The following is a 12,410-nucleotide window of genomic DNA, read 5'->3' as shown; positions in this document are numbered from 1 at the left end:
CTGGATAGTACTGCAGTAGCTAGGTAAATGAGTAGGATTAGTAATTCTGAAAAGTTTCCAGCGTATTCTGTCTTGTAGGATCTATATTCAAAAGGGTCTACAGTACTTGAACTTGTACGTTTTTTTTTAAAGGGTGTTTTTACGGTTCATAATATATGGGTTTAGAAGTAACGGATTCAACCTGATAGTTAGATTTGAAAAGAAAGAAGAATAGAAGAGTTATTTTTCATTACAAAGGGGCAATGATTGGAATAGACTTAGTAATAATGGTGTCAGTATGGGGAACTTTAAAAGATGTTTTTTTTATTTATTTATTTATTTTTTTGTAGGAGGGGCACCAGCCAAGGACGACAAACTATATATATATATATATATATATATATATATATATATATATATATATATATATATATATATATATATATATATATATATATATATATATATATATATATATATTATATAAGGCCCATTGAAAAATAAGGTCCACTGAAAAAAAGAGGCCCACTGAGATACACAATTTTGGATAGAGGGGATTGGTGGATGTGATGAAGCAGTTTACCAAATTAAATCAACGTGTTAATACCAGGGGTGCAGGAGTCTCGTCATGCAGCAGGACGGTTAGAGACGCAGCTTACATTAGACTTATGTGTTCATAATGGAGAGTATAGTTCCTGGTTAACAAATGTTGCTATATATATGGTTGATAAAAAAAGTTGCCAAGTGAAGGCCGGATGGCAACTGCGGGTCTTTTTTTTTTTTTTCTCTCTTCCCGTTTGTCGCGAAGACCAGTGCCCTTCTTACACAAAATAAAAATCTGTTATGCTTGAAATATCCGTAATCCTAGCTTCAGATGATAGAACGTAACGGCACCATCGATGGTGACGGCAGCAAACCAGCAGGAGGTAATCATCCCAACAGTATGCGGAGGTAGCACCGCTTCGCGTGTTGTAAGATAATGGCTTCGTCATGAGTTGTCGCTTCGATAGGTAATGCATCATAAAATTTAAACCAAGATACGCGCTGATTTTCGTTGCGAGAGGGAGTTCAGTTACAGTATTCTGTTTGCGTGTCCGTATCGGGCCTAAGATACAGTGTAACACTCGTCCAGTGTATGATGTTACGTGCTTTTAGGATGTTACTTGCTAGAAGATGCGACGCACTATCCATCCACCGTGTTGTTATGTAAGCCAGGAACCACATCTCGCCTATTGTAGGAAGCTCATGGTACAATCAAGGCTGGAGTCCATGAGGAGAAGCTTGTTGGGGGGTGAGCAGGATGGTGACTGAAGAGGATAACACCGTACAAAATTCTGACCCAAACCATTTTTGTCCCCCCCCAAAAAAAAAAAAAAAAACTGAGTAGAAGAGTATTCTCCGCGGAGGTTGTGGAGGTGCCTTCGTGCTTCTTGAAATAGTTGAAGTCTTATGAAGGGAGAAAACAAACTGGCAGAGTTTCTGAGTTTACAAGTGCACGGGATGAAAAAGAAATCTAAAAATTGGGTAACCCTTGCATCATCAAGGTGGACAGAATAAGGTGTTATCGCGGCTGGTTTTAACAGGATCTAGTGACAGGTGTGTTGGAATTTCTAGGGCGGTTTTCATGATCCTAGGGATAGTTTAACAAGGATTAATGGGAAAAAAATTCTTGAAAATGTGACTGATCATTTGTGAGGCCTTTAAAAATAATGCTGATGGGAGGACAAAGCGTTTAGGAAAACTGACATTAGTACGTAAAAAGTGCTATGCAACAAGATGGCAGAAAGGAATGCCATGCAGGGAGCCGTGTGCCAATGCCTCACTTCGCTCGAGTGCCCAGTGTGGTGATAGCTCCCGCAGAGGTAAGACATGTCCTACGGTTATCTTAAGTTTCATTGATTTGGAAATGGAAAATCGTGTTTGTTTACTGAAATGTTGCAGCAATTCAGTAGGAAGCAATTCTCGTCAGTTTGAACGTTTTGCTAAACATTGCTTATGATTTGATTTTTCTCGTGCGTGAATGCGTGTGTGTGTGTGTGTGTGTGTGTGTGTGTGTGTGTGTGTGTGTGTGTGTCTGTGTGTGTGTCTAGTTATATTTACCTAGTTGTAATGTACAGGAGGGTAGCTATGCTCGTGCTGTCCCGTCTTTGTATCTCATGGTGTCTAATATAGCCTTAAATTTATGTATCGTCTTTGCACACACACTACTTAAATTCTTCATCCAGTCCATTCCATATATTTACTACTCTATGGGGAAAGCAGTTCATTCTCATATTCCTAATGCAACTATTTTTTTTTTTTCATCTTTCATGTCCTTTTGTATTTCTCATATTTTACTTTATCAAGGTCTTCCCTATCGAGCACCTCCATATTCTTCATGATTATATAAATTGCTGTCAAGCCTCCTCTTTCCCTTATATATTCCAGCATTGTCAATTCTAGTTTTGATAACCTCTCCTCATACGACATTTCCGACAAGCTTGGGGCCAATATTGTCGCTGCTCTTTGAATGCTTTCAAATTTTATACTGATCCTTTTTGTGCTTGGTGTCCACACTTCTGCTGCATATTGCATTGTTGGCCTTATTAGAGAAACTATCAGTTTCTTTTATAATTTTTAATCCTTGTGTGTGTGTGTGTGTGTGTGTGTGTGTGTGTGTGTGTGTGTGTGCGTGTGTGTGTACGCGCGTGCGTGCGTGTGTGTAAATAACACTAAGTTTATTGACCGTAATTTCACAGATTTACAAAATCTTTAGAAATATACCATAAATTATATTATCACTCCCACATATGAAATTTTAAGATCAGTTGTGGTCCTTATTAACCACATAGCATTAAAACAATATCCCTTAACACACACACACACACACACACACACACACACACACACACAGAGAGAGAGAGAGAGAGAGAGAGAGAGAGAGAGAGAGCACAAGATGTCCTCCCCCCCATTATACATAGGGCAAACTTAATGGGCAACATCCCTCTTAACCAACCAGGACTCGCAGCCTCGCTCCTTCTCGCGCGCCTCATCTGGTCACACACACACACACACACACACACACACACACACACACAGGCAGGACCTCCACCACCATGGCGGCCACACGCACCACCACGCCTTCGGTCTCCAAGCTCAAGCGTGCCATGGATATAGATGACATTCTGGAGCTCATGGGATCCTTTGGCCGCTACCAGAGGAACCTGCTGCTCATTGTTTTTATGCCTGTCTCCTTCTTCGTGGGCTTTGTGGTGAGAAAAATACTTTTCTTTTATGCTGACATCCCTTACTCATCATAAGGATTACACACTCTCAAAAAAATGTATAGCTACAGTGGGGCCTGTCGAGTTTTACAGTGAGCGACCCGTCATTATCTCGGCAGGGTTGGTAAGAGTGTTAAATTAAGGTTTCGCTTGTGTTTCATGAAGCGTTACTGTGGCAGCTCAAATCCCATTGCTTCATTTACGAGTGCCAGTCACTTGATTCATGCAGGTGCAGCTGTACTAAACACACACACAGGGATACCAACATGAGTAGCCTGTTATCAGTGGATCCGTCTTTGGTGACAGCTTGTATCGTGCTGACTGTGAAACGAGTCTTTTTTGAGTGTGTTCTGTATATGCATCATAATTTATGACTACCGTTGCGAAATCACTTGTACTCTTAAGAATGACTTTCCCAATCACAGATGAACCTGCTGCTGTTCCAAATGGTGGTGCCTGACCACTGGTGCCACGTCCCTGGCCGCGAGAACACGCCCCTCACTGTAGAGGAATGGCACGCTTTTACCATCCCAAGGTAAGCCACTTCAACCAGTTTGTATGAAGATATAATGAATCATACACAGCTTATCACATTCTCTTGAACTCGTGATATACCACAATCTTGAGGCAACAGATTGCACGTGATCAAAGCTCGATAACACCCTACTGTGGTTAACCTAAGGACAGCTAACTCGTGAACTAATGACACCATGTAACTCTAGCTTATAATGACCTGTTTCATTAAAAAAAAAAAAGGACGTGTCACCTCTGAGTCCAGTCTGCCTCTAAACCCTCCTCATTGATGTGGGTAATTAATGATATAAATATTCACATGGAGACAGGAAAAAGTGACATCGTATCCTTTAAGCTACTGTGTCCCTCTTACATATAAAAAAAAAAAAAGAAAAAGAATATAAGTAATTCGCCTTCAGAGGTGTAGATGGAAAACGTATACAGGAACGGCGACTTGAGCTTAGTCTGCGTTTTCTCGAGATGGAGGAAGTTAAGCAGAGAGTGAGTGACATGTAAACTTAGCGAATATGATACTAATAGAAATAAGACAACGTAGACAAAAGTGCTGAGGAGATTTTTATAGTGTTCAAGAATACTGACCGCCGGTTGTTTGGCTGGTCAGCTTCAGAACCCCACGATACTCCTTGCAAAGATAAAGATGGCAAGGAAGAAAGACCCGGGGGAGCTTCCTTCATAGCCCCTTAGGATCTTCGAACTTCTACCCTTGCGCTCCGTGTGTGGTGTCACGCGGTGATGCTCGCTCCCACCACAATAATATTATCTTCTCTTTCCATGGTATGTAGCCCACTCAGTCAGGGCTCTGTGTTCACGCTGGACTTTACAGAAGCCTTGCAGACGAAGGTCTTCAAGCGAAAGATGATTGTGTGTTTCTGGAGAGGGGCTCTGTCCTGTTCACACTTGGGGATCAGGCAACGCTACAACCTCTTTTGCTAGTGGACTGAAACAAGCGCTTGACTCATAACCAAAGGGGTTGTCTCCCCTAACACTGAGACCATGCCCAAAGCCCCAGCTCCGCCAACCTCGCCTCTGCACACACTACTTAAATTCCTCATCCAGTCCATTCCATATATCTATTACTCTGTAGGGAAAGCTGTTCATTCTCATATTCCTTATGCAACTATCTTTTTTTTTTCCATCTTCCATGTCCTTTTGTATTTCTCATGTTCCATTGTTCTTACATTGTTCATGTTCTTACGTTGCGCAGTAAGAGTAAAGTCTGTCACTCCCTTGAAATCTCTTGAGTTGCCCCATGACGTCACGCTGTCTTCAAGTGCTGGGTCTGACATGGGACCGGGTCGAAGTCAGTCAGCGCAGAGACGGTGGTTAGCCGCTGCCGTCAGGCTGCGTCCTTAAGCCGCGTTCCGACCTGCTTTGTGGGCGCCGGGCCAGGATGCGCTGTCAAGGCCAATGTCATACTGATTTAATGTTATTGTACGTATCTGTATGTATGTGTGTTCAGTTTGGTGTTTATCCCTCTATATCCTTATTTTCAACATATTCTTTTATTTACTTTAGATCCAACGAGACCGGCAAGTTTTCCAGCTGTTCGATGTACGAGATAGATTGGAAAAATGGCGCAAATACAAGTTATTCAGTTAATGGCGAAGTACGAGGTATATCATGTTGACAGTGAGCTATAATTAATTCTTGAGAATATATTCATCACTATCAAAAAGGTCAATCCACAAGGAGCTTTCGTCTTAGATCTGGCTCATGAGTGAAAGAATATTCGGTTCGTTAAATCCTAGGAGAGTGAGAGCGGCGCGGTGTTGTTTCAGGGTGCAGTGACGGCTGGGAGTTTGACACGACGCAGTTCACAACGACGGTGGCCTCATCCCTAGGGTGGGTGTGTGACCGCGGCCACTACTCCCACCACACGCTCTCCGTTGCCATGGCGGGGAACGCGGTGGGCACGCTCCTCTTCCCGCTGGTTGCCGACAAATAGTGAGTTTTTTACGCACGCACGTAACCTCTCTCTCTCTCTCTCTCTCTCTCTCTCTCTCTCTCTCTCTCTCTCTCTCTCTGCCATATTCTGAAACGTTACTTTAAAAGGCTCTAGTTGGTTGCATGACTTTTTAAAAAATGTTTTTACGCTTTTATTGACAGGTTAACAAGATTTTCAGATTATTAACGGGAAAAGAGCTCTTGAGAACCTATCTAATCATCTCTGTGGCCTTTGAAAATAATCATGGTGAGAGAACAAAGCATTTCTGAATACAGGCCTCTCTCTCTCTCTCTCTCTCTCTCTCTCTCTCTCTCTCTCTCTCTCTCTCTCTCTCTCTCTCTCTCTTGTTATAGGATTGAATTTTCTCTGGCAGTTTCGGTCGTCGGTTCATGTACTACGTGTCACTGGCCATCCACGTGGTGACCACCCTCCCACTGCTGTGGGTGACGAGCGCGACGGTCCACATGGGTTTCCGCTTCCTGCAGGGGCTGGGCTTCGAGACTTACTACCTGATGCCCTACGTCATCTGTGAGTATGTGATTATGGTCAAGTACATACAAAGAAGGTTGTACTCGAATAGTAAGGACGATTTATTTACAGGGATTGCCACATGTAGGCCTCATGGCTTCTTGCAGCTTCCCTTATTTTTTTTATTTCATATTTTTCTGTCCGCTGTACTCCGTGTTCCCCGCTAGACATGGAGGTGATCCCGCCGGAGCGCCGCGCCCTCGCCGTAATGCTGTCTTTCCTCGCCTGGACCTTCGGCATGTGTTTCTCAGCGCTGGTGGCTTGGCTTGTGCCTAACTGGACGCATCTTGCCATCATCTCCATCATCCCCCCCCTGCTCGGCTTTCTGTACTGGAGGTGAACACTGGGGCGTGTTGGGTAGTGTGCTTAGCTGGTCCGTATGAATGACTTGGCAGGAAGCACGCGTGGCTGTACTCAGCCACTCAGGTGGAGTTCCTTTGTATTCAGACAGCTGGAAACCAACTGCCTGGAAAATGCTGCTCGTTTATAATGTCAAATTCTTTCCGAGCCGGTGTGTGTTTTTTCTCGGCCATTTCACGTGATATTAATGGCGATAACGTTAACCTGATAGTAATTTTGTTCCCTTAGATACCTTCCTGAGTCCCCTCGATGGCTTCTGGCCAAGGGGAAGGTGCATCAGTGTGCAGACATCCTCCTCAGGGTAACTCGCTCATGGCTTCTGTCCCCGAGTGTTGTGAGAAACCGTGTTTAATTGCATGAGACAAGAAGTATTGCTGGGAAATGAGTTTATAGTGTCTCGTCGGCAGATCAGTGAAACCAATGGGATGACCAACTTGTCGCGTGTGGAGGTGGAGGCTCAGCTACAGGTGATGATGGAGCACCTGCCCGTGGACCAGCCCCTCACCGCCGTGAAGGACTATCCGAAGCTCCGGGTCAGAGCTGTGACGCTCGTTTTTATGTCGTAGGTCCCTTTCACTGTTGCCTTCACCAGTGACACAACCGCCGCCATCATAAGTACAACCATTACAATTAATATCGCCACCACCTCCATCAACAATACCCACGCTGTAGTCCCACGCTGTAGTCCCAAGGAGAAGTCCCTGATTCGACCTACCAAGGACCATATTCTGACACTTTTGTGCCTCACCTCTGCTTTCAAAAGGCTCTAGTTGAAGTTGCACGTATATTTACTAGTGTTTTTTTTTCGGTTAAAATGACAGATTAACAATTTTTCTGTATCTGTTAACATGAGAAACACTCGTGAGAACTCGGCCAATCATTGTGGACTTTAAAAATAATGGTGGTGAGAGAGCAAAGCATTTCAGAATACTGGCAAGAGTTATTCAATTGACTTCCGATAATCCTTGGGAGGCACTTGACCCAGCCCTCACCACAGAGAACATGAGCACCACCACTGCCCCCAACTTGTCTCACCACCACCACCGCCATCATCACCATCAGTATACCAGCACCACTAGTGTCACGACTGCCATCTCCGTCATTACCATCAGAATACAGTACCATTATTATTATGGTCAACTACATTGGTTACAACTATCCTTACCGCCATCTCTCTTTTTCGTCGTCATCATCATCATCATCATCATGATCATCATCATCATCATCTTCTTCATAATAATAATAATAATAATAATAATAATAATAATAATATGATAATAATAATAATAATAATAATAATAATAATAATAATAATAATAATAGATAATAATAATATTTTTACTACTACTACTACTACTACTACTACTACTATTACTGCTATACTACTTTTGTACAGTCGTAAATCGAAGGAAAAATCATCGGCTTCTTATGGCCAACTTATAATTCTCTCTCTCTCTCTCTCTCTCTCTCTCTCTCTCTCTCTCTCTCTCTCTCTCTCTCTGTGTCACAGCTTCATGAGCTACGTGGTGTATGGCGTCACCATGCTGAGTATGTCGGTGTTTTCCAACAACTTTCTGGCGCACTTCGTTCTCTCTCTCTTCGAGTTACCGAGCAACTTCACGGGCTGCATCGTGACACACTTCTTGGGACGGCGCTTCATGGCCTACTCCAACTACCTTCTGCTGGCGATATTTTGCTTCGTGGCTCCATTCTGCAGTCATAGTAATCCTTTTGTTGTTTACTGTGTGTTGGTATTAGTGAAAGATGTCATGTTTCTAGTACAGCACTCACTATCATCAACGTAACCATCACCATTTTGCTCTTAGCCTTTAAAGTACTCGTTTGTAGTAGTACGGGTGCCTGGTTTGACGTATGCGTTCTCTTTTTACATTCTGCAGCTTAGTTTTCAAACACCTGTGCCACCATACATCATCTCGCAAACTTCTTTTCTGTTATCCTTCCATTTTCCAGATCCTAGTCATGATCGTTCAGACATTCAGCCTCCTAATGCTCATAGGTTCATTAAGGGACATCATTGTGACAAATCTCCCATGTCTCACGGTCACAGATCTGTTCACGTAATGTATACTCGTATGATTTGTTGTCTTAGAGATTCTTCATAGCGAAGAACTTTAAGATGGTAAATTTAACCTGAAGAAAATGCTCCTTACTTAATAATTCCTAATTTTTGAAGTCTTTGAGCCACTGTTAAATTAAGTGATGGAATGAGCATCATAGATCTCTTGTAACCATCAAGATGTAATTACATTATCTATAAGCAAGAAAGGAAGGGAGTATTTGTGTTTTCGTTTGCGAGTGCTGTGGAATTTCTTTAGTGTTGAGAAGCACGCACACACACACACACACACACACACACACACACACACACACACACACACACACACACACACACACACACACACACACACACACACACACACACACACACACCTTACGAGATCACCGTGCTTTATGACAGATGAGTGGTTGTTGATGACAGTGGTAGGATTTGCCAAGCTGTTCTCCACTTCCGCACTGTACGTCGTGTACCTGATGTCTTCTGAGGTGCTCCCGACCCCCGTGAGGACCTCCGGCACTGGGGTCGTCATTGTGTTTGGAATGATTGGGATGGCCGTGTCGCCTCATGTACTTCACGTACGTAGCTCTTCTGTCTGTTCCTGTGCTGGACTTTCCTTGTCTGTCCGTACTCTTATGTGTACAGGTAGCAGTAAATGGAACGTGCATGTGATGTGTTGCAGTATGGAGCTGACGGTGCTGCCCACTACTGGATCCTGTTGGCGCTAACAGTTGCCTCTGCGGCTTGCATGATACCAATGCCGGAAACTATTGGGCTGCAACTCCCCCAGACCTTCCAGGACGCTGAGGAACTGGGTGCTGGCCGCCCCATCACTTCCTGGGTCCACCACTGGAACCTCCACAGATTCATGCCACCGAAAGAACCTCAAACTGAGAAGCTAGATAAAGACTTGCTGCTGGAGCCCAGTTAGACTCCAAGGCTCGGTTTGCGTGTGTCTGTGCTTGTGTTTTCACGTATGCCCTTGTTTTTGCCCACAGTGCACGCAGAAGGCAGCTCGTTGTAAGGAGAGTACCTTGAATCTTTGCATTATAAACCATTTATTCTTGCGACATCCTCATGCCGTACTTAAAGATGTGACGCAATGAGAGAGAGAGAGAGAGAGAGAGAGAGAGAGAGAGAGAGAGAGAGAGAGAGAGAGAGAGAGAGAGAGAGAGAGAGAGAGAGAGAGAGAGAGAGAGAGAGAGAACTGGATTGATCAAATCCTGAACACAGCCAGCACAAAAAAAAAAAAAAAAAAATCTGCAAAGACAAGTGCTATAATGGTATCGTATTTTAGTACTTGGCTGTCAGATCTTTTCCACTTTTTCATTCATTTGTTAACCAGTTCTGTCTTCCAAGCCTTGGGAGTGCGAAGTGAGGCGTGGTAATCTGTCCTTGAATTTACATTAAAATCGATGTCTGAATCCTCGAAATATTCTTCTCTGTACTGAGCAGCATAGTGGAGCTGAGCAGAACCAATAAATGTCAGAATGATTTCAGCCCTTCTGTTACTTTTGCTCCCGAAAACAATTGTCAAGATCAGAGAAATGAAGTTCTTTATATTGCCAGACTCGTGGTCGCCTGCTGTCAGTCACACTCCCAGAGAGTTTAGTGGTCCTGCTGTCATACCTATCAAAACCTTCCACTCGCCACGCATCTTATCATGATAAATGTTCAGTTATCAACGAAGTTCTTTGTGATCTGAGCGGGACGAAAACCTTGGTATGTCGAGTGACCACCATGTGTGTGTATGTGTGTGTGTGTGTGTGTGTGTGTGTTTGCCTTATTTTATCATTGAATTATTACAAAATCATCGCAATTCAGAAACTGTACAGAGAGAAGAGAAGAAAAAGATTTGAACCAAGTCTTATTAGCAGATCACTTTTACCCAGAACAGGAAAAAAACATCGCCAGTTACTGCACATAAATATTACGTTTATTCCAGTTTTACAGAGATCCTTTGAAATGTTCCACTTAAATACAATACCAATAAAAAAATTCTTACTAATATTTTTCACTTGTTTGGTAACGAAATGAGTTGTTTCGGTTAGAGAACATTATCATAGTGTCATTATTTTCGGTAATATGTCCAGGATCTTAAATTTTAAACACCATGACTGTTGTTTGGCGTGTATGAATGAACTAGTCTTTAAGGCATTGAATCACCACGCTGTGTCACTTAAATTTGTACGTTATAACTCTCAGAATTATTTTCCGTCTTGTACATAACACCAAGATCTCCATGAATACGCAATACATTGATTTCTGAATGACACAGAGCATGGTATATTATGTGGGAGATGATATTGCACTATTAAGATTGTTCCTATTACGATACATAACGCGGAAACTTGTGATAAACCAATATAAACTTTCTAAATAGAAGATGGATATGTGGCTTGTCATGGCAAAATAAGTTGCAAGGTTATTGATTAATTTACGGTGATTGGTTGGTATAATTACATCTTGCATCGTCTTTCTACGTGCGAACATTTGAAAAGCATTACCTTCCTGGGGTTGGGACTTTGTCTTCCCGCCACACTTCAACGCCCTCGCCAGCAGACTGCATCACTTCCCTTCCACGCCCTTGCCAACAGACAATATAACCGTAACACAAACTAATTAAGTAATTCCCATACTAAACAACAAATGGCCGCGCCATAACCACCGGCACCACCCCGCCTTGAAAGGTCACACTTTGAATAATGTAGATTTTATTGGAAACGGTGGCATCACGTGAAATAAAATGCTCAAAAAATAAGCAGAGCTGCACACTCGTAACTCTGTCTACGTAAACTACGACCATTTTATGTGAGGAAATGTTTACTGAACATCCTCGTACCGTATTCTCAAATATTTGAGTGTCTATCTCGATTACTCTGAAGAGGCTCTAGTCTGGTGGAAGTAATTGCGGTTTTCTAGAATGTTTTCATGATTCTAGTGATAACTGAACAAGAAGCCGACACCATCAATGTGAAAACATCAATGAGAACCCGATAAAGAGTCTTTGGGGCATTTGAAAGCAGGGTAACAAGAATTCTGCGCCATCAGTGCGAAGAAGCACAAACGAAAAACCGAAAAATCATCCATGCAGACTCTTAAGAGTACTCCATAAGAGAACACAAAACATATGGGGCCTCATGATGCCGAAGTGGCGAGGAGGCACCGCCTGCACCAAGAGGCACTCGGCAAGGCACAGCTTAAGTTCCAGGATGCTTTGACAACTCATGTGCAAAAAATGGTAGAAGCAATGGAAAATTTTTTACAAACATAATGATGTAGTATATATATATATATATATATATATATATATATATATATATATATATATATATATATATATATATATATATATATATATATATATATATATATATATATATATATATATATATATATATATATATATATATATATATATATATATATATATATATATATATATATATATATATATATATATATATATATATATATATATATATATATATATATATATATATATATATATATATATATATATATATATATATATATATATATATATATATATATATATATATATATATATATATATATATATATATATATATATATATATATATATATATATATATATATATATATATATATATATATATATATATATATATATATATATATATATATATATATATATATATCATCTTCCATTCTACAAGATGAGAGATGCTCTAATATGTTT

The 12,410-nt window shown here is 41.5% G+C and overlaps 1 protein-coding gene across 3 annotated transcripts; it reads left to right on the top strand.

Moving 5' to 3' along the window:
- Nucleotides 1-1,701: 1,701 nt before the first annotated feature.
- Nucleotides 1,702-10,180, top strand: LOC135106029 (carcinine transporter-like). 3 transcript variants are annotated; one of them, XM_064014815.1, is made up of 12 exons: nt 1,702-1,841; nt 2,978-3,230; nt 3,668-3,777; nt 5,292-5,389; nt 5,555-5,720; nt 6,095-6,249; nt 6,417-6,585; nt 6,838-6,910; nt 7,017-7,171; nt 8,120-8,331; nt 9,089-9,264; nt 9,369-10,180. In XM_064014815.1, exons 2-12 carry the CDS (start codon nt 3,075-3,077, stop codon nt 9,615-9,617), a joined length of 1,719 nt encoding a protein of 572 aa, XP_063870885.1. In that variant the 5' UTR covers nt 1,702-1,841; nt 2,978-3,074; the 3' UTR covers nt 9,618-10,180. The 3 variants fall into 3 exon arrangements, with proteins under 3 accessions (XP_063870885.1, XP_063870884.1, XP_063870886.1); XM_064014814.1 differs by lacking the exon at nt 1,702-1,841 and having other exon boundaries at nt 2,930-3,230; XM_064014816.1 differs by lacking the exons at nt 1,702-1,841; nt 2,978-3,230 and having other exon boundaries at nt 5,292-5,405.
- Nucleotides 10,181-12,410: the final 2,230 nt, after the last annotated feature.

Source organism: Scylla paramamosain, chromosome 12 (genome assembly GCF_035594125.1).
Source record: "Scylla paramamosain isolate STU-SP2022 chromosome 12, ASM3559412v1, whole genome shotgun sequence".
Classification (NCBI taxonomy): Eukaryota; Metazoa; Arthropoda; class Malacostraca; order Decapoda; family Portunidae; genus Scylla; species Scylla paramamosain.
Note: the sequence above shows the minus strand (reverse complement) of the source record. Positions and strands in the feature narration are given on the sequence as shown.

What these genes read in the sequence shown, in the direction of transcription:
- LOC135106029 (XM_064014815.1), top strand. Translation starts at nt 3,075, where the DNA reads ATGGCGGCCACACGCACCACCACGCCTTCGGTCTCCAAGCTCAAGCGT. An exon ending in CCGCTGGTTGCCGACAAATA is followed by an intron (nt 5,721 to 6,094) that starts GTGAGTTTTTTA and finishes TTTCTCTGGCAG; the next exon opens with TTTCGGTCGTCGGTTCATGT. An exon ending in CTCGGCTTTCTGTACTGGAG is followed by an intron (nt 6,586 to 6,837) that starts GTGAACACTGGG and finishes TTGTTCCCTTAG; the next exon opens with ATACCTTCCTGAGTCCCCTC.